General features: G+C 47.7%; 1 protein-coding gene across 1 annotated transcript in view; it reads left to right on the top strand.

Moving 5' to 3' along the window:
* Nucleotides 1–504: 504 nt before the first annotated feature.
* The window catches only part of Susd5 (sushi domain containing 5), a 43,706-nt gene continuing 25,950 nt past the window's right edge, over nt 505–18,260 (top strand). Inside the window, exons 1-3 of the mRNA XM_041676784.1 lie at nt 505–1,004; nt 8,199–8,376; nt 12,974–13,092. Coding sequence (XP_041532718.1) covers nt 905–1,004; nt 8,199–8,376; nt 12,974–13,092 — 397 coding nt within the window. The 5' untranslated portion in view covers nt 505–904. The remainder of the gene's footprint in view (nt 1,005–8,198; nt 8,377–12,973; nt 13,093–18,260) is intronic.

The raw sequence follows: 18,260 nt of genomic DNA, 5'->3' as shown, positions 1-18,260 counted from the left end.
CCGGAACTGGCAGCAATTCTTCTGCCTCAACCTCCAAAGTGCTAGGGTTACAGGGCTATGAGCCACCAGGCAAGGCAACAGAGCTGGACTTTCTCCAGGGAGCTGATGCTGGGGAGACAGGACCCCGTGACCTGGAAGAGATCATCCGTTCCAGGTGGGACCAAGACTGTAGCTTCTCAGATCACCCCCTACCCACCCCAAATATGGAAATTCCACGCGCTCCGGAGGTCACCCAAATCAGACTCAGAAGTGAGTGGCAACGTGTTGAGGAACACCAGGGGGAGGTAGCTAACGCCCTTGAAGGAAACATTGTTTAAATTAGATGAGAGCCCTCTACCTACATATACCGAGTGTGCTGGGATTACAAGCGATTGCCACCACTCCTGGTTTTCTGCGGTGCCGGGGACTAGAACCCAGGGCTCTGTGCCTGCCAGGCAAGCACTCTGCCAAATGAACCACATCCTCAGTCCCAAGATGGCCTTTTCCTAATGGAACGGAGCTTGCCGTCCCGAGGACAGAGGCTAGCAAATCAGCAGCTTCCCTTCTTCATTTAAAAAAGATTCGTTTAACGAAGGTTCTGTCTGTGAGTCGGCGCCCAGTCAAGACTTGGGGCCCTGCGTGGCGACCGTCCTCCCCTCGAGGGTACCCACTGCCCGCCCTCCGGGCCCTGGCCCTCCGCCCCAGCCGCGCCCTGGGCGCAGCCCCTTTTGGCACCGCGGCTCCCAGGTGCCCGGCGCAAAGGCGGAGCCGGACTGCAGCCGCCTGGGTGGCGCCACCGAGACCCCCGGGTATTCGCAGGTCCCGGCGCTACGGCTCCGACTCCCGCAGCATCCCCGGCAGCGGCTCCAACATCCCCGGGAACCCGAGACTCTCCGGTCGCGCACAACCAGCGGACGCCACCACCATGAGCGCGGGGCCGCGATGGCCAGCACCCGGCAGCCTGCCTGCGCTCTGCGCCTTGCTGCTCCTGCTGGGTCTGCAGCCGCCACCCGTGCGCACCGAGGGTGAGTGTCCGCAGCCGCAGGGGTCCCGGTGCAGCCGGGAGGCCAGCCGGGCCGGAGGTGTAGCCTGGAACCGGCTACCCTGAGCCCCAGCATCACCGGCCCCCACCTTTCCCCACCCTCCCCGCCGCCTGCTTCCCTGAGAGAGATCTCTAGAATGAAGTCACGTCTAGGCTGCCCTCGAACTTCCCCTGTTGGGATTGATTTTTCCATGTTCCCTCGGTTTTTCAACGTCTGTAAGGTAGGTGCCCTTCCCGGAGACTGCGGTCAGAAAATATTTGCGTTGTCTAGGAAGGTTTGAAAGATGAGTGAGGATTCGTGTTCCTGGCAAACAGGGAAGCAAGGCGTCCCGGTAGGAGGAACAGCTCGAGCTGAGTCGCTCAGGCGGTGTTGGGGAACATGGGACCTACGATTTAAAAGCAAATAGCTAGCCGGGAGCCAAGCCGCCAGGTTGGGGTGGATGCCTTGGGACAGGCAGTGGAAAGCCAGGTAGCAGCCAGATGACAAGTTGACCCACTGTGTTTTTTTTTTTTAACCCGAATTCAGCTTTAATTTTTTTTAAACATTTAGTATTGATATGCATATGTGTTTATGTACTTTGTTTTTAAGTCGAAATTCAGCTTTAATTAAAAACAATTAGCGCGCGTGCGTGTGTGTGTGTGTGTGTGTGTGTGTGTGCTTACATGCGTGCTTGCTGAGCTGAAGGATTCCCTCCTTCCCCACGCACTACGTGGGTTCCCTGGGGTGGAATTCAGGTCACCAGGCTTGGCAGCAAGCGCCTTTATCCACCGAGCCATGTCGCTGGCCCTTGAATTTGGCTTTTGAAACTTGCCTTAAGCTAGCAGGATTAGAGCCCTGTGTCAATACAATTTCAGTTTGAAAAGCTAATTCAGCTGTGTTTAGTTGTTGAAACAACCCCCCCCCCCCAACGTGGAGCTGGAGAGTTTGAAGGGAGGCGGCTGTCCTCAGCCCCAGAAGGTATTCTGGAAAGTTCACCCTTGGGACGACCTCGACCAATAGGGGAGAAAAGCCTTCGACCGATTTAGGGAGCTTTGCATACATTGAAATATAGTTATTTAAACCTGGTAAAGCCTAGGGTGACGCTAAAGATCAGGGAAAGGAAACCCTGGAACTTGAGGAAATGATGAGGGGGACAATATGTCACTCGACATCGCAGGTGCGCGCTCCAAGTTTGCATGTATGTGCCATGTTTTAATCAAGGACTTGGACTCTCGGTCAGCGTCTTAGCCATGCCCATGAGCAGTAAGAAGACACGGCTGTCAGCGGCTCCTCTAAATAATTACCAATTAATTTATCTGGCAGGGCTCTAGAAGCATCCTGCCACTGAGCTAGATCCTCAGCCCCAATTTTAAAAAGAAATCTAGATACGCTTCTTAAAAGTTACCATTTAAAAATGTGTAACTGCGGTTTTTAAAATATGCACATGTAAATATTTTGTTGTGTAAACAATGTTTGTGCATCTAATTCTAGAGCATTCCATGACTGCCACATAAAACATCACCTCTCTTCGTGGTCCGTGCATTGGTAAAGCTTTAGCATTTCCAGCCTGACGCTGAGCTTGAATTAAACTGGTTTTAAAGAAAGCAAGCAGCATGAGTTGGGTTAGTGCTAACTTTCCAACAAGGTCTACTTTTGTTCTAGTTTTAATTCCTTTGAACAAGATCTCTTTCCATGATGTTTTATAGAGTTTCGCCCCATTATGAACGCTTAAGCAGAATGCCACACAGATAAGGATCAAAGTTTTGTGCCTGTCTGGATTGGGGAGGGGCATAGAAAACAGAAGGTGGGGTTGCCTCTGGCAAAGAGAAACCTAGGACTCCTGAGGGGTGTGTGTGTGTGTGTGTGTGTGTGTGTGTGTGTGTGTGTGTGCCTTTTATTTCTGGGAATGCTTCCTGCTCCCCACCACCACCTTCTTTCTTCCTCTCTCCACTTGACCTATGGAGAATCATGAGCACACTTCATTGTAAGAAAATGCCATTTGCCAAGCCCTCCTTTGTATAGCAGAGCCACGGAAGAACTGTAAGCTGTATTGTGAACGGCTTGCTGCCTGGGTCTGTGCTTACTGCCTCTCTCATCTCTAGTTATCTGAGTCTGTGTGGGGAGGAGGGGAGGACTCTAGTTATCTGAGTCTATGTGGGGAGGAGGGGAGGACTCTAGTTATCTGGGCCTGTGTTGACTGAGGTTTTCTGTTCAGCCTGGTTCCCACAGTCATTAAGTTCCAAAGAAATCACACAGGGGTCTATATTAATTATAAATTGATTGGCCTAGTATCTCAAGCTTCTTATTAACTCTTATAACTTATATTAGTCCATCATTTTTGTCTGTTAGCCACATGGCTTGGTACTGTTTTTTGGTGAGGCAGTCACATCTTGCTTCCTCTGCCTCTGGGTCACAACTGCAGCCTGCACTTCCCCCTTTCCAGCATTTTTGTTGCCCCGCCTCTACTTCCTGCCTGGTTGTCCCGCCTCTACTTCCTGCCTGTTTGCCCCACCCATACTTCCTGCCTGGCTACTGGCCAATCAGTATTTTATTAAAAATAATACAAGGGGCAGAATAAAAGACCACTGTCCCACAGCACTCCCCCACCCTTTTTTCAAAACAAGAACTCTGAATTGAATCTCTCTTGTTTAGCTTTTTTTTTTTTGACCATTATCCATAATAACTAGTAACCAACATTCTAAACAAAGAAAAATACCCATAGTCCATTTTTTGGGAAAGTGGGCTGATAATCTTATGGGGACCTAAAGAATATTTAGAATTATGATCAAGTCATGACTGGAGTATCCTGTTGAGGCTTGATCATCTCAAGCAGCGGTCTTGAATCTGTTCTGGATATAGAACTCAGACATCTGGGCCATCCACTCCTATTGGAGATTTCTCAGGGGGTCTTCCTTGACCAAACCTGATTTTTCTTAACCCAGAATGAATCCACAGCCTCTCATTTTCTGTGTAAACAAAAGTCAAACCTCTTCTCAAAAGTAACATACCTTTTGACTTCAATTTTGAAGTCAGGTTATTTTTAAAATACCTATCTTGGATTAATTTAGCAGCATTTATAAACAAATATCTTTTAGCAGCAGTTGCTCCTTCCTCAGCATTCAAACAATTTAAAGATAACATAATAACATGCAGTATCCAGATTCTCTGTGTGCCTTTCATCTTTACTTGGCCTTATTTTAAGCTCTATTTCTTTTATTTTTAATATTTGGCTTTTTGAGACAGGGTTTCTCTGTGTATCTTTTTCTGTTCTGGAATTTACTCTGTAGACCAGGTTGTTCTTGAACTCACAGAGATCCACCTGCCTCTGCCTCCCAAGAGCTGGGATTAAAGGTGTGTGCCACCACACCCAACTATTCTCTTTTATTTATTTTAAAGACAATTATCTTTTTTTTCCTATTTACCAAGCCTATATATATTTTTAAACACACTCTAAACTGTTTAAAGATTTTTTTTTAAATTTGAATCTGTCTTTACTATATCTCTCTCTTTTTTTAACCATATGATTCTTTACTTTGTTAAGTGATATGGCTAGGACAAAAGCCATGGCTTTGACAGCTGGATCAAACCTATTCCTTAGCTTTTTGAGATTTTAGCCCCTTGGCAGAGGTACCAGCCATAGCCATGTTTATTGTCACAACTCTATAGCGATTTAAGGACCCTGTCACCACCAAAAAGCATGTAGTCAGTTTTTTATTAACACCATTTAAGTATTTCATGGCAGGACCTCTTAAAAGAGCTGTAAGGTTTTGCAGCTAAAGCTGAGTCAGGAAGCCTCTCTTAAATGAGAGTGCTTGCCTCTAGCAAGCAGAGCCCACCTGAGAAAATGCTGCTATCAAGAAACTGTGTTTAGCTGGGTGGTGGTGGTGCACACCTTTAATCCCAGCACTCGGGAGGCAGAGGCAGGCAGATCTCTGGGAGTTCGAGGCCAGCCTGGTCTACAAGAGCTAGTTCCAGGACAGGCACCAAAGCTACAGAGAAACCCTGTCTCGAAAAACCAAAAAAAAAAAAAAAAAAGAAAAAAAGAAACTGTGTTTAACTCTTTTTTTTTTTGTCTAGAATTATTTTTTAAACTCTTTTTGGTTTTATGTGGATGCAGTTGTCCCACTTTGGGTGCCATTCTGTTCACTGAGTTTTTCTGTCCTGCCCGGTTCCCACAGTCATTAAGTCCCAAAGAAATCACAGAGGGGTCTACATTAATTATAAATTGATTGGCCTAGTATCTCAGGCTTCTTATTAACTCTTATAACTTACATTAGTCCATCATTTTTGTCTGTGTTAGCCACATGGCTAGGTACTGTTTTTGGTGACACAGTCACATCTTGCTTCCTCTGTATCTGGGTCACAACTGCAGACTGCGCTTCCCTCTTTCCAGCATTTTTGTTGCTCCGCCTCTACTTCCTGCCTGGTCACCCCACCCATTCTTCCTGCCTGGATACTGGCCAATCAGCATTTTATTAAAAATAATACAAGTGACAGGATAAAAGACCATTGTCCCACAGCAGGCCTGTGTGGGAACAAGGGGAGGACTGTTCAGTTGATACTAATGATTGTAGATATTTGGACAAAAACAGGCTCTAAAAAATAAAATTTAAGCAAAAAACATTCATTTATATTTGACTAATTCAGTATGTATCACATACACAAAGTAGAAAGATTACTGTATTTCTGTATTTTTACTTTGTTTTTCATTTGTATTTGTGTTTATTGGGTGCACAAGAAGATGGAGTCCAGCAGTCAGTACCAAGTGTCTTCTTCAATCCCTTTCTAATCTTAGGATTTTTTAAATTTATTTATTTTAATATGTGTGTGTAGGTACCTTCTGAGGTTAGTGATGTGGGATTCCCCTTAGAGTGGAATTCCAAGCAGTTGTTAGCCACCCCATATGGGTGCTAGGAACCAAACTCTGGTCCTTTGCAAGAGCAGTGTGTGCTTTTAACTGCTGAGCAATTCCAGCCTCTCTACCTTGTGTTTTTGAGACAGGGTCTCAGGGGAACCTTGTCATTCAGTCACAGGAATCCTCATGTCTCCACCTCCCCAGTGCTGGGATTACAGGCATGTGTAGCTTAACACGGAGTTTATGTTTTTGGGTGGAGCACACGCCACATTCACATGCGGAGGTCAAAGGCAACTTTGTGGAGCCTTTTCTCTCTTCTCCCTTTACAGGGGATCCAGGACCAAACTTGGGTTGTCAGATTCACGCAGCAAGCCCCCCTACCCCCTGAGCTGTCTTGCCTGCAAGTGTGGGAGCTGGGAATGGAGCTCAAATCTTTACGTTAGAGCAGCAAGCCCTTTGCCAACTGAGTTATCTTCTCAAATTTTACTTTCTTCAATTTTTGAAATGGGGAAAAAAGTCTTCATATTAACTAAATGCAAATGAGTGGTCTGGATAATGATTTAAGAGAAAGACTCATCAATTCAGTCCATGTTCAAAGAGTAACTACTACATACCAGGCAAGGCCCTTGCTGACAAAGACAGAATGACGGGGAGAAATGGGTCCTTCTACCAGGGAGCTTAAAACCCACAGGAGGAGAGCTGCCAGCAGACAGCTGGATGAGTGCAGCTGCCGCTTCGGCTTCCATCTCTGATGAGGCTAAAGAGCAGAAGATGCTCTGAGAGTCATGGCAGGAGGTTGGGAGGTTGTTGTCTGTTGTTTGTTTGCCCAGGGTCTCAGATCAGGCTGGTCTCCAACTCACAGTGATCCCCCTGCCTCTGTCTCAGAGTATGGGCTACTGACTTTAGTATAAGAGACTTTTTACTTAATGCAGGATAACCTGAAACACAAGTAAAACTTACTGAGCATTGGGGTGGAGATGGCCAGTAGCTAAGAGGTTTGCTGCTCTTCAGAGGACCAGAGCCTGAGTCCCAGCACCCACATGGTGGCTCACAACCCTCTGTAACTCCACACCCACGCAAGGGAACCCAGGACAATGAGCCCTGTCACATCTTTTTTTTTTTTTTTGGTAGAAGGTGTAGTAAGGAGAAGTGGGGGCCCCTTGTTTGTCCTGGCCACCCAGCTAGCTTAGCCCCAAAATAATCACACAGAAATTGTATTAATTAAATTACTGCCTGGCCCATTATTTCTAGCCTAGTATTGGCTAACTCTCACATCATGATTTAACCCATTTCTAATAATCTGTGTTCACCATGAGGTAGTGGCTTACTGGGAAAGATTCAGCGTGTCTGACCTGGTGGCTGGCTCCATGGCGGCAATCCCTGACCCTGCTTTCTTCCTCCCAGAATTCAGTTCTGTCTACACCGCCTACCTATGTTCTGCCCTATCAGGCCAAGCAGTTTCTTTATTAATTAACCAATGAAAGCAACACATAGATAGAAGAACCTCCTACACCAAGAAGGATTAGATGAAACAAAGCAACACACACACACACACACATACATACACACACATACACAATCTCCTTGTAGACCATGTTGGCCAGTAGAACTCAGAGAACTGCCTGCGTCTGTCTCCCAGTGCTAGTATTAAAGACAGGTGTCACCACACCTGGCTAATTCAAACCCATGCCAGACCACGGTTGGTGTGGTTGGTGTGTGTGTGTGAGGGGAAGAATGCACATATGTGTGTGTGCACACACATGGGTGCATGGGGAAGCCAGAGAGCAACTTCAGCTGTTGCCTTTAAAATGCCACCCACCGTGTTCCCTCGAGACAGGGTTTCTTGCTGGCCTGAAATTCCTCAAGCAGGCCAGGCTGGCTGGCCAGTGAGTCCCATAATCCCCCCGTTTCCACTCTCATCACTGCAGGCCCCAAGTCAACGTCACCCCAGCTCTATTGTTATGTGGTTTCTGCAGATCAGATTCAGGGTCCTTAAGACCCCAAGGCAAACATTTAACTGATGTGTCTGTCTCCCCACCATAGTTAAGTATTTGTTGGTTGGGTTGTTTATAGTAGACCAGAACAAGTGAGACGTAGTCTTGTACTCTGGTTCCGGATAGGAGGGAGGATGGGGTGGGAGGGAGGTTTGAACTCATGGGCTTGAAACCCGTTTGGGCAGCAGAAGGAGCACCCACCTCAAGATGCCTAGAGCTGAAATAAGTGAAAACCCCAGCAGAACTGTCACCACCTGGTCCCAGGGACGGAGACGTCTGCAGACAGCGAGCGTGGCAGACTCCCAGGGCCTTGGACCTCACATCACATATCCTTCTCATCCTGTACAGGGAAACTCTTCCTGCTGGAGTCTCAGAACGGCTCTCAAGGCCTGGACCTGGAGGCAGCTCGGCTCTCCTGCAGGAGCAGGGGTGCCCACTTGGTGTCTGCTGGGGAGCTGAAGAGAGTGGTCCAAGACTGTGCCTTCGCAGTGTGCACGACAGGCTGGCTGGCCGACGGCACCCTTGGGTAAGTCAGGATAGCCAGGGAAGCATTCTTTTCCAACCACCTCAGCTGTGCTACCTAGGTGTATATGGGGCTCAACGATTTTCCTGCAGGAGTCAGAGAACGACTCTTCTCACTTTACTTTGTCAAAGTAGGGTCCCTCTTGCTCCTTCTGCTCTACCTAAAGCTGCCTGTGCAGACTCCAGCGGTTCCCCCCTCTCTGCTCCCATTTTGCCATAGGAATGCTAGGATCACAGATGCGTGCCACCATATCCAACATTTTACACGGGTTCCTGGGTAGTACCCAGGTTGCCAGGCTTCTATAGGGCCTTTACGTTTAGAGTGGCCTTCCTCCCCAACCCCTCCACCATGTTCTGGTCTCCGGAGTCAGTTACCTTTGTAGCCTTAGAGATAATTATTGTTTGAATCTAAAACACCCCCCCCCCACGGGCTCTTGTTTTGAATGCTTGTCCCCAGAAGGTGGCACTATTTGTAGGGAGGGTCCTGTGAGACATTTTTGATGTGGGGTCAAGCTGGTCAAGCAAGTCACTGGGAGCTGGCCTCTGAAGATTGCTCACACAGCCTGATTCCTGTCACTTTCTGGATTCCCGTCTTCAGTCAGGTGAGCAGCCTCTGGCACCACGGACTGGGTGGTTCCGGCTGCCACACGGCTCCAGCTGTGGGGACTGAAACCACAGAAACTGTGAGCCAGAACGAGCTGCTCCTGCCGTGAGTGGTTGCTCTCGGGTGTTTTGCAACTGTTCAAAGTAACAAATACAGACCAGATGCCTAGCCTCGATGAAGGCTACGGCCTCACGCAGGCCCTTGCCAAAAGGCCTACCCAGTGTCTTAGCCGAGAGCCAACGGCCAGGGCCGGAACTGTGAGTGGCAAGGCTCCCAGGTGTTTCTAGCGCCCCCCTCCCCGTTGAGTTTTCAGCAGCCTGTGAGTCTCCCCAGCTCAGGTTCTAGAGCCTACAGAGCAGTTGTCCCCGTTGTGAGCTGAGCTCCTAACCCAGCAAATGCTTTGGAGAAGCAAGTCTTGTGATGAGCTGGAGAAAACGTCCCAACAGGGTTTGCACCTGTTCCTTGGGTTTCAAAGATGAGAGTAGAATTTCAGGCCTCCATGTGTCTGGAAGAATCCATAAGAATTCACTTTTAAGGAAGATAATTCTACCCTAGTCCTTGATCTTACTTCAACGATTTTTATTAGCAGAGTATTTCACACACAATATGAAATAGCCAGTCACACTAGGAGATTAATAATGAGTAAAATTCAGGAGACACACCAGCTAAATGAAATTCTAGCCGGGCGGTGGTGGCGCACGCCTTTAATCCCAGCACTCGGGAGGCAGAGCCAGGTGGATCTCTGTGAGTTCGAGACCAGCCTGGTCTATAGAGCTAGTTCCAGGACAGGCTCCAAAGCCACAGAGAAACCCTGTCTTGAAAAGGCAAAAAAAAAAAAAAAAAAAAAAAAAAATTCTATATATCACCCCAGGTAGATAGTGACTTTCAGATGACAACCTTTGAGGCTGGAGAAATGGCACAGCTATTAAGAGCACTGGCTACTTTTCTATAGGACCTGGGTTTGATTCCCAGCATGCCTGTGGCAGCTCACAATCATCTGTAACTTCAGTCCGGGGGATCCAGCACCCTCTTCTGACCTTCTCAGTCACGAGGCACCCTCATGGTGAACAGACATGCATGCAGGCAAAACACCCATACACATAAAATAAAAATAATTTTTTAAAAAAGATGACAATCCTTAAATTTTTCAAAACTATAAAAGACAAGAATTTTACCAGCATGAGAAACTATAAAAATAGCCAAATGGAAATATTTTAGAAATGAAAAACAATAGTAACTAAAATTAAGAATTTAATGGATGGATCTAATAGCTGACTGAAATGAGCCAAAGAAAGAATTAGTAAGCTGGAAGCTATTTGGGAGGGAGATATGCTGAACAAAGAAAAAAAGAAAGAATTAAAAAAAATGTAGAGAAAATGGTAAAGGTGATGAAACTGTACGCAATTAGAATTCTAAAAGGAAGAAAAGAGGGGGCTGGAGAGGTCGGTGGTTGGGAAGTCTCATGTCAGAGGCTACCGCTCTCCCAGCACCCACACATTGAGTCTGCACATGGAGGCTGCTCTCTGTGTGGAGTCCAGGCTGAGGGGTTCTGGTTTGGGGAGACTGTCGCTCTCCCAGCACCCACACATTGAGTCTGCACATGGAGGCTGCTTTCCGTGTGGAGTCCAGCCTGAGGGACACTGTTTGGAGCCTCTCTGCAGAAGCCTGGGTAACACAGAGGGCATAACCACAGTGTTCTCAGATGGTCCCTTCACAGGCAGATTATGGAGCCTGTCTGCTCCAGCTTGGTGAACTCCACTTCCCCTTCGCCTGGCAGAGAGCTCCGTTGTTCTTCTTCCTTTAGTCCTACCTCAGTTTCTGTCTTACCTCAGTTCCCCCCACCGCCCTTCCACCCCCCCCCCCCCAGGCTCGTGGGTGCAGGCACCAGGATCCCACCCTTGCCACAGGTTTCTGCAGACCTCTGAGACATGTTGGATGAGGTGATTCAGCGGAATAAGTGCACCCTCCTTTTCCCACCCATAGGCCACTCCTCCCAGCTCTCCACCCAGCCACCCAGGCAGACCCCTGTCTTCTGAACCACAGAATCTGGAGTTTAGGGGACCTCCCATTAAAGGCTTTAGAAGGAAATGCCAAGCTTGGAAACCTTGTCAAGGAGCAATGGTTCTTGGAGAGGCTTTCGGAATATCTGAATAGAAAGAACAGCGAACCTAGTGAGGTGCCTCAACGGGACTCAGAACTCTCAAAGGAAGGGAAAACCTAAGAGTAGGTGTCACTTGGAAGACCTTTCCCCTCCCAAGAAGATAGTTATTCCTCCAGCAGGGGTCAGAAAAGGAAGGGTCTGGACAAGACAGCAGCAGTGTCTTGGCTGGCGGCTACTCAAAGGGAATGGATTCTGTTGAAGCTGAAGTCTGTGCACCAGGGGAATTTTAGATGGCCTTCCAAAGATTAAGAGCCACCCAACCTGCTCCCAGAATAAAGGCCCCCTGGAGAAGCCCCCTCAGAAAAAAAGTCCCCTCAGATGAAGCCTCCTCAGAAAAAGTTGAACCCTCATAACCTAGGAAAAGACCTCCTACAAGAGAACCCCCCCTAGAAAGATCTCTCTCTCTCTCTCTCTCTCTCTCTCTCTCTGAAGAATGTCACATAGAAATACACCCTCTCCCGCTTAGACAGCAAGGACTCTAGGACATTCCAGAACTTACTAGGGAAGATGGCGGTGACTGACCGTGGGTCTGTGGTCGCTGGTCCCAAGGGGCATAAGAGTTCCTTGGCTCAGTGTGGCCCCATCAGCTGTAATGGAGATGTGGTTTACAACAAGCACTGCCCTCACCTTGCTGAGATGCCGACAGCTGACTGTACAGAGTGGTTCCCTCGAGCACATAGCGAAGGCTGTTTACGCAGCCAGATCTATAAGATATGTCCAGGAAAGACGGGAATGAAGCGTGCTATTTACAGTGACTTTTCCCTCGCGTCCCTTGCTGGAGATATCCCCACTCACCCTCACCCCCAGCCAGAAGGCCACTGCTTAGAGAATGCCACCATGCCTCCAAAGTGTCTCACTAAGAAAGCTGTTGGACTGTGACATCCAGGCTGGGAAAGTCAGGTATTCTTTGGCAGAGGATGCCCTGGTTACCATGGTGACAGGGGACTTTATGCAAATCAAGCTTTTGACTTTCAGCAGGCAGGGCATGATGAGAAATGTTTCCTCATTGCCTCACCACTAGGTGACCATCTGTCTTTTAGGAGAGGAGGTAGTAGAGAGTACTGTGTTACCCACGCTGGTCTCAAACTCTTTATTTCAAGTGATCCTCCTGCCTCAGCTTGCCAAGTAGCCGTTGCTACAGTTGTGTGCCATTATGCAAGACACATGCCATTTTATGCCTTTTGTTCTCAAATAATCTGCTAATTTTTAAGCCTTTGGGTTGCAGTTGCTTACCTAGAGTGATAGATTTGCTTGATTTAGGTTCCGCTTTGCAAGCTAAAGAATTCCATATAATTTTAGTTGATTTTCTAGTCTTTTAGATTCCCCTGAACCTGGAGTTACAGGAGGTTGTGAGCCCCCATACCCGGTGCTGGGAACCAAACCCAGGTTCTCTGCGAGAGCAAGCATTCCACTGCTGAGCCTTCTCTCCACCCCTTCTACCGAACCTTTCAAAAACTCAAATGAGGACTGGGGAGATGGCTCAGCAGGTAAAGACGCCTTCTGTCAAGGTTGAGGACCTAAGTTCAGCACCTGGGACCTGCATGGTGGACAATCTTCATACACACATGACCTCCATACACGTATTACCAAAGTAAACACTTAAAATGTAAAAATAAACTCAAGTGACTCCTTGGATGGATTTTTTTTCTCAGTGAGGGGGTAAAAAGGTGTTGCCTCTGACGCCTGTGAGTTAACCCCGTCATCACCTGTCTTCCCAATGTGACCTTTGTCTGAGGAGAATGTTTCTATGTCCAAAGGTCTCAAAGTTGACGGTAGAAATGAATTCTTTTCAGCCTGAAGACGGTCCTAACCCAGGGTCCTCCTTTGTCTGTGCAGGACAACTGTGTGCAGCAAAGGGAGAGGCGAACAGCCAATCGTGAGAGCTGTCGATGTGAGAATTGACAGCCACCCTGCTCCCGGTACCAAGTACAACGCCCTTTGCATTAAGGATGAAGGTCAGTCTTTGCAAGGGTCCGGGAGGGTGTGAGTGGCTGCTACCGTCTGTGTGAACACATTGGGGTGACATGTCTCTGAGCATGCTTCGCTGATTCTTCCCAGGGTGAATAGAGGGATGGCTTGGATGCTAAGATCACTAACTGCTCTTCCCAAGGAACTTCGGTTCCCACCACCTATGTTGGGTAAATGCCTGTCACTCTAGCTCCAGGGACTCCAATAACCTCGTCCTTGTGGGCATTAGCAATCATATGTGCGCACACGCGCGCGCGCGCACACACACACACACACACAATTTAAAAACAATAAAACAAATGTTAAAAATTACAAGTTTAGAAGGAGACTAACTGGGAAAGCAGATAAGGCAGTGGGAACCTGGACAGGAAAGTGAACATAGCCAAGCCATGGTTCAATATTCAGCAGAGTTCACAGAGGTGCTGAGGGAGCCAGTGTCTCAGAGAACCTCTGGAGGCAGTGTGCATGTATCACAAACCTCTGGAGGCAGCGCGTGTATCCAGAACCTCTGGAAACAGTGTGCACGGGGCAGCGTGCATTTATCAAGAGCCACTGGAGGCAAAATATACAAAGAACTCAAGAAATTGGTCATCAAAAGAACAAATAATCCAATAAAAAATGGGGTACAGACCTAAACAGAGAATTCTCAACAGAGGAATCTAAAATGGCTGAAAGATACTTAAGTAAATGTTCAACACCTTTAGCGATCAGAAAATGCAAATCAAAACAGCTCTGAGATTCCATCTTACACCTGTAAGAATGGCTAAGATAAAAACACTGATGACAACTTACGTTGTTGTGGGGTAGAGAGAACACTTCTGTATGGCTGGTGGGAATGCAAGCTGGTACAGCCCCTTTGGATGTCAGTGTGGCGATTTCTCAGAAAATTAGGAAACAACCTTCCTCAAGACCCAGCAATACCACTTTTGGGTATATATCCAAAGGATGCTCAATTGTGCCACAAGGACATGTTCATAGCAGCTTTGTTTGTCATAGCCAGAACCTGGAAACAACCTAAATGCCCCTCAACTGAAGAATGGATAAGGAAATGTGGTATATTTACACAATGCAGAAAAAAAAAATGACACCTTGAAATTTGCAGGCAAATGGGTGGAGCTAGAAAATATCATATTAAGTGAGGTAACCCAGACCCAGAAAGACAATTATCACATGTACTCACTCATAAGTGGTTTTTAAACATAAAGCAAAGAAAACCAGCCTACAAATCACAATCCCTGAGAACCTAATACAACAATGAAGACTCTAAGAGAGACATACACAGATCTAATCTACATGGGAAGTAGAAAAAGACAAGATCTCCTGAGTAAACTGGGAGCATGGAGACCTCGGGAGAGAAGGGGAGGGGAGAGGCAGGAAGAGGAGCAGAGAAAATTGTAGAGATCAATAAAAATCAATTTTAAAAAACTCCGGAGGCGGTATGCATGTACTGAGAACCTCGGGAGATGGTGTGCATGTATAGTTACTGTCTCGTTGCTGTAACAAAAGGTGACATAAGGGAATAGGTGTTTACTTTGCTTCACAGTTTGAGGGTGGAGTCTATCATGCTGTAGGAACTTAAGAGCACTATGGGCAGTGTGTCCACATCTGGGAAGCAGAGAGAGACAAATGCTGCTGGCCATCAGACCTTTCCTTTCCCTGAGGTCGTGGGGTGGCACCACCCACTCTGAGGACATGTCCTCCTTCCTCAGTTGAGCACCTTCACAGACCCACCTGGAGCTGTCTCCTATGTGATTCTAAATCCAGCTAAGTTGATAATGAAGATTAATTATCACAATACATAATTATGATTTTCCTTATTGGGGTGAGGGAGCTGGGATAGATATACCACTATAGCTGTCAGTCATTGCTCAAGGGATATATGAGAAAATACTGACTTCTAGGGGTTTTGTTTGTCTGGGTACAAGTGGCACGATCCCACAAAGAGGTGCCGGGGCCCACCAGGAGCCCTGTGCTTGGAAAGATCCAGCTCTCTGGGGAATAAGAGCAGAACCCTGGGCTGGGCGGTAATGGCTCATGCCTTTGATCCCAGCACTTGGGAGGCAGAGGCAGGTGGATCTCTGTGAGTTCAAGGCCAGCCTGGTCTGCAGAGTGAGTTCCAGGACGGCCAGGGCTACACAGAGAAACCCTGCCTTGAACAAACAAACAAAAAAGAACAGAACCCTGTCCTTGTCCACTTCAGATCCTGATGGTCACGGCTCAGGCTTTAGTCTCTCTTCCTAGTGAGGACCATACTTAAAAATAATTCCTTTCCTGAGCTGGGGAATTGGCTCAGAGGTTAAAAGCACTTATTGCTCTTGCAGAGGACTCAGGTTTGATTTCCAGCATCCACATGGAGGCTCATGACTGTCTATAATGCCAGTTCCAGGGGATCAGGCATCCTTTTCTGAGTTTTGAGGGTTCCGGGAACACATACGGTGCATATACATACACACATGTAAAACACTCACGCACATTCATCAGTGACATGCCCGTCTTCCAGTGTGAGCACTCAGCTAGGAAAGGGTCTGCATTTGCTGGGTTATATGGAAGGCCATCAGAGCCATCTCTCCATCGGCCCAATCAAGTAACCAAGAGACTCTCCCTCTGTCTCTGTCTCTCTCTGTTTCTCTAACAGCTGTATAAGGAAATTCAAATGACCCTTTGGATCCCAAACCTCACCAGTGTCTGACCCTGAGGGAAACAGAACAAAGCCAGAACCTTGTCCCTCTAGTGATCTCAAGGAAACAGGTCTTCTTTAGTTTTGTGACATTTTGTGCCACCCAAAGCAGAGTGACTTAAATGACAACTTGGTAGCCCCACAATTTGTGTGGCACTTGTGCTAATCCTGGCTAGGCTCATCTACCAATCTCTAGCCTGCTCGTGGTTCAGAGGTAGCTTTGCTCCTGGGGAGCACAAGAGCTGCCATCTAGCTGCAATGGCAAACGCCCAGTTCAAAGGGAAACCCTGTCTGAAAGGAGTGAGACCAGCAGTGACAGCAGGACCCCTAACGTCCTCCTTGGCCTCCACACAAGTGTGCTCAGGCATGCACACAGAGATACACACAGATACCCCCTATGCATCACACATATAGACCCCGACACAGAAATACACACACACACAGATACTCCCCACAGCACCTCACATATACACAGACACACACAGACACCCTACACATATATACATCACACACACAGACATTCAGCCCCCAGCACCACATATACACACAGACACCCCCCATAGACATACATCACACATACAGACACCCCAACACATACATCTCTCACACAGAAAGATACCCACACACAGAGACACCCCCTTACACACAGTGACACCCTCCACAGTACCAGACACACATAGAGATACACCGTCAATCTCCCCTACAGCAACACACACATATTCCCTATACATACACTAAAATAAATAATTAAAACTTAGAGAATTGGAAAACAGAGAAAGGCTAAGCAACCGCCCTGGATTAAATGGGATAAGAGACTTGATAATGAATGCAATCCTGGACTAGCAAAAAAAAAAAAAAAAAAAAAAAGACAACTGTATTTGATTGTGTTTGAATATGGATTGTGAATTGCACAGCTTGATATTGATGCCAAGACATCGTGATTTTGATAATTTCTGCTGCTGTGCTAAGAGGGCATCCTTGCTTTTAGGAAATGCACAGCTAAGTCTCTTAGGGGGTGAAGGGCATCATGTCTACAACCTTCTCTAAAGTGGATCAGAGAAGTGTGTGTGTTGCTGTGTGTGTGTGTGTATGTGTGCCCGCGCACGCTCTCCCATGCGCTGTGAGCTTTTCCTAGTGCGTTGTAAAGAAACATCTTACCTTGAGAGGACACCAATGACAGGACAATAATTGCTCCATTCAAGTTGAGCTTGGTGGTGAGTGTCCCGGGGTTACTCACCAGAGCGGGGTGACTCAAGAGCAGCTACCATATAGAAAGCTCACCCCATCATGAGTACCCACAGAGAAAGCTGCACCCATGATGCTCTCCTCAGAGCTGTCCCTGTGTCCTGCTGTCCTGCCTTAGATGGAGTGTGGAAGTCATTGCTCACAACCCTCCCGGTTTCGTGGCGGAGAGGTTGCCCTTCCCTTATGGGGATCTGATGAACCTCCTTGGCGAAAGCAAACAGGCTAGTCAGAGGGTTCCTATGGATTTTTCAAGCACTGCTCAACTGAGATTTCCTGGGGTTTCTCACACACACAGTGTTAAGAGGACCTGAGGGCAGGAGGGTAAGCCCAGCTCACAGGGTCTAAGGTTCCTACCAGTGCATAGGTGAGGCTCAACTCAGTGTCTCAGCACTGCGCCCTCTTTCTACCCTCTCTCTGGTCCGCATGCCAGGTCTGTGTCACCACGATGCTCCCCTCTGGTAAGACCAGAGGAATGGAGAGTGCTGACTTCAAAACTGGTGGACACACACCTGCTAAAGACGGAAGCTCACATGCTTACAGCCCCTCCTGCAGGTCTTCTGAGCAGAGTCCACCACCAGCATAGACACGTCTTTTTCCCTCTGGTGTTTTTGTTTCAGAGTGTGAATTTCCAGCCCATGCTGATCTCACTTAAACTAGTAAGTGCACAGTTGCTTTTACAGACAGGATGCTGAAGCCTCTTCCACTTGCATTTTCCCCCACTGTACTTGGGTAGATTCTCAGTGGGGTCAGAAGCCCAAGGATTGGTGACTTCCAGCTCCCCCTCGATTCTGTCTGCCACACCCCCAGCCTACACATTGCTGCCCCCGAGGCATAGCTGGCCTCACCTCCCTTCTTTACAGCCACTGTTACCTTTGTTTCCCCTAAAGACGGGAATGTTCAGTTCCATGTCGCCTTCAAGAAGAGCTGGATGCTCACTGTCCCCAGCTCTCAGGTCTGCCTAGAGGAGTCCCCCTATCTCAGGAATGGCTTTGGGAGAATTTCCCAGCTGAGTCATCTCTCTAGCCCTGCCTCTGCCTATCTTTTAACCTCATCTATGTGGGCATTTTAGAGTCCAGAGCCCGTGGTCAGGGCTGGTCCTCCTCTAAGATTTTGAGTGTTCCCTGCTCAAATTTAGCCTAGTGACTCCATGTCAAAGAAGCAAGTGACAGACAGGTAAGTCTTTTCAACTCTTCCCCGTCACTAAGTCAAGGGCTCTCCATGCACTGTGTCCTA

The sequence above is a fragment of the Microtus oregoni genome, unplaced genomic scaffold, assembly GCF_018167655.1.
Source record: "Microtus oregoni isolate MIOR12 unplaced genomic scaffold, Mior012 000028F_ref0000031, whole genome shotgun sequence".
Taxonomy (NCBI): domain Eukaryota; kingdom Metazoa; phylum Chordata; class Mammalia; order Rodentia; family Cricetidae; genus Microtus; species Microtus oregoni.
Note: the sequence above shows the minus strand (reverse complement) of the source record. Positions and strands in the feature narration are given on the sequence as shown.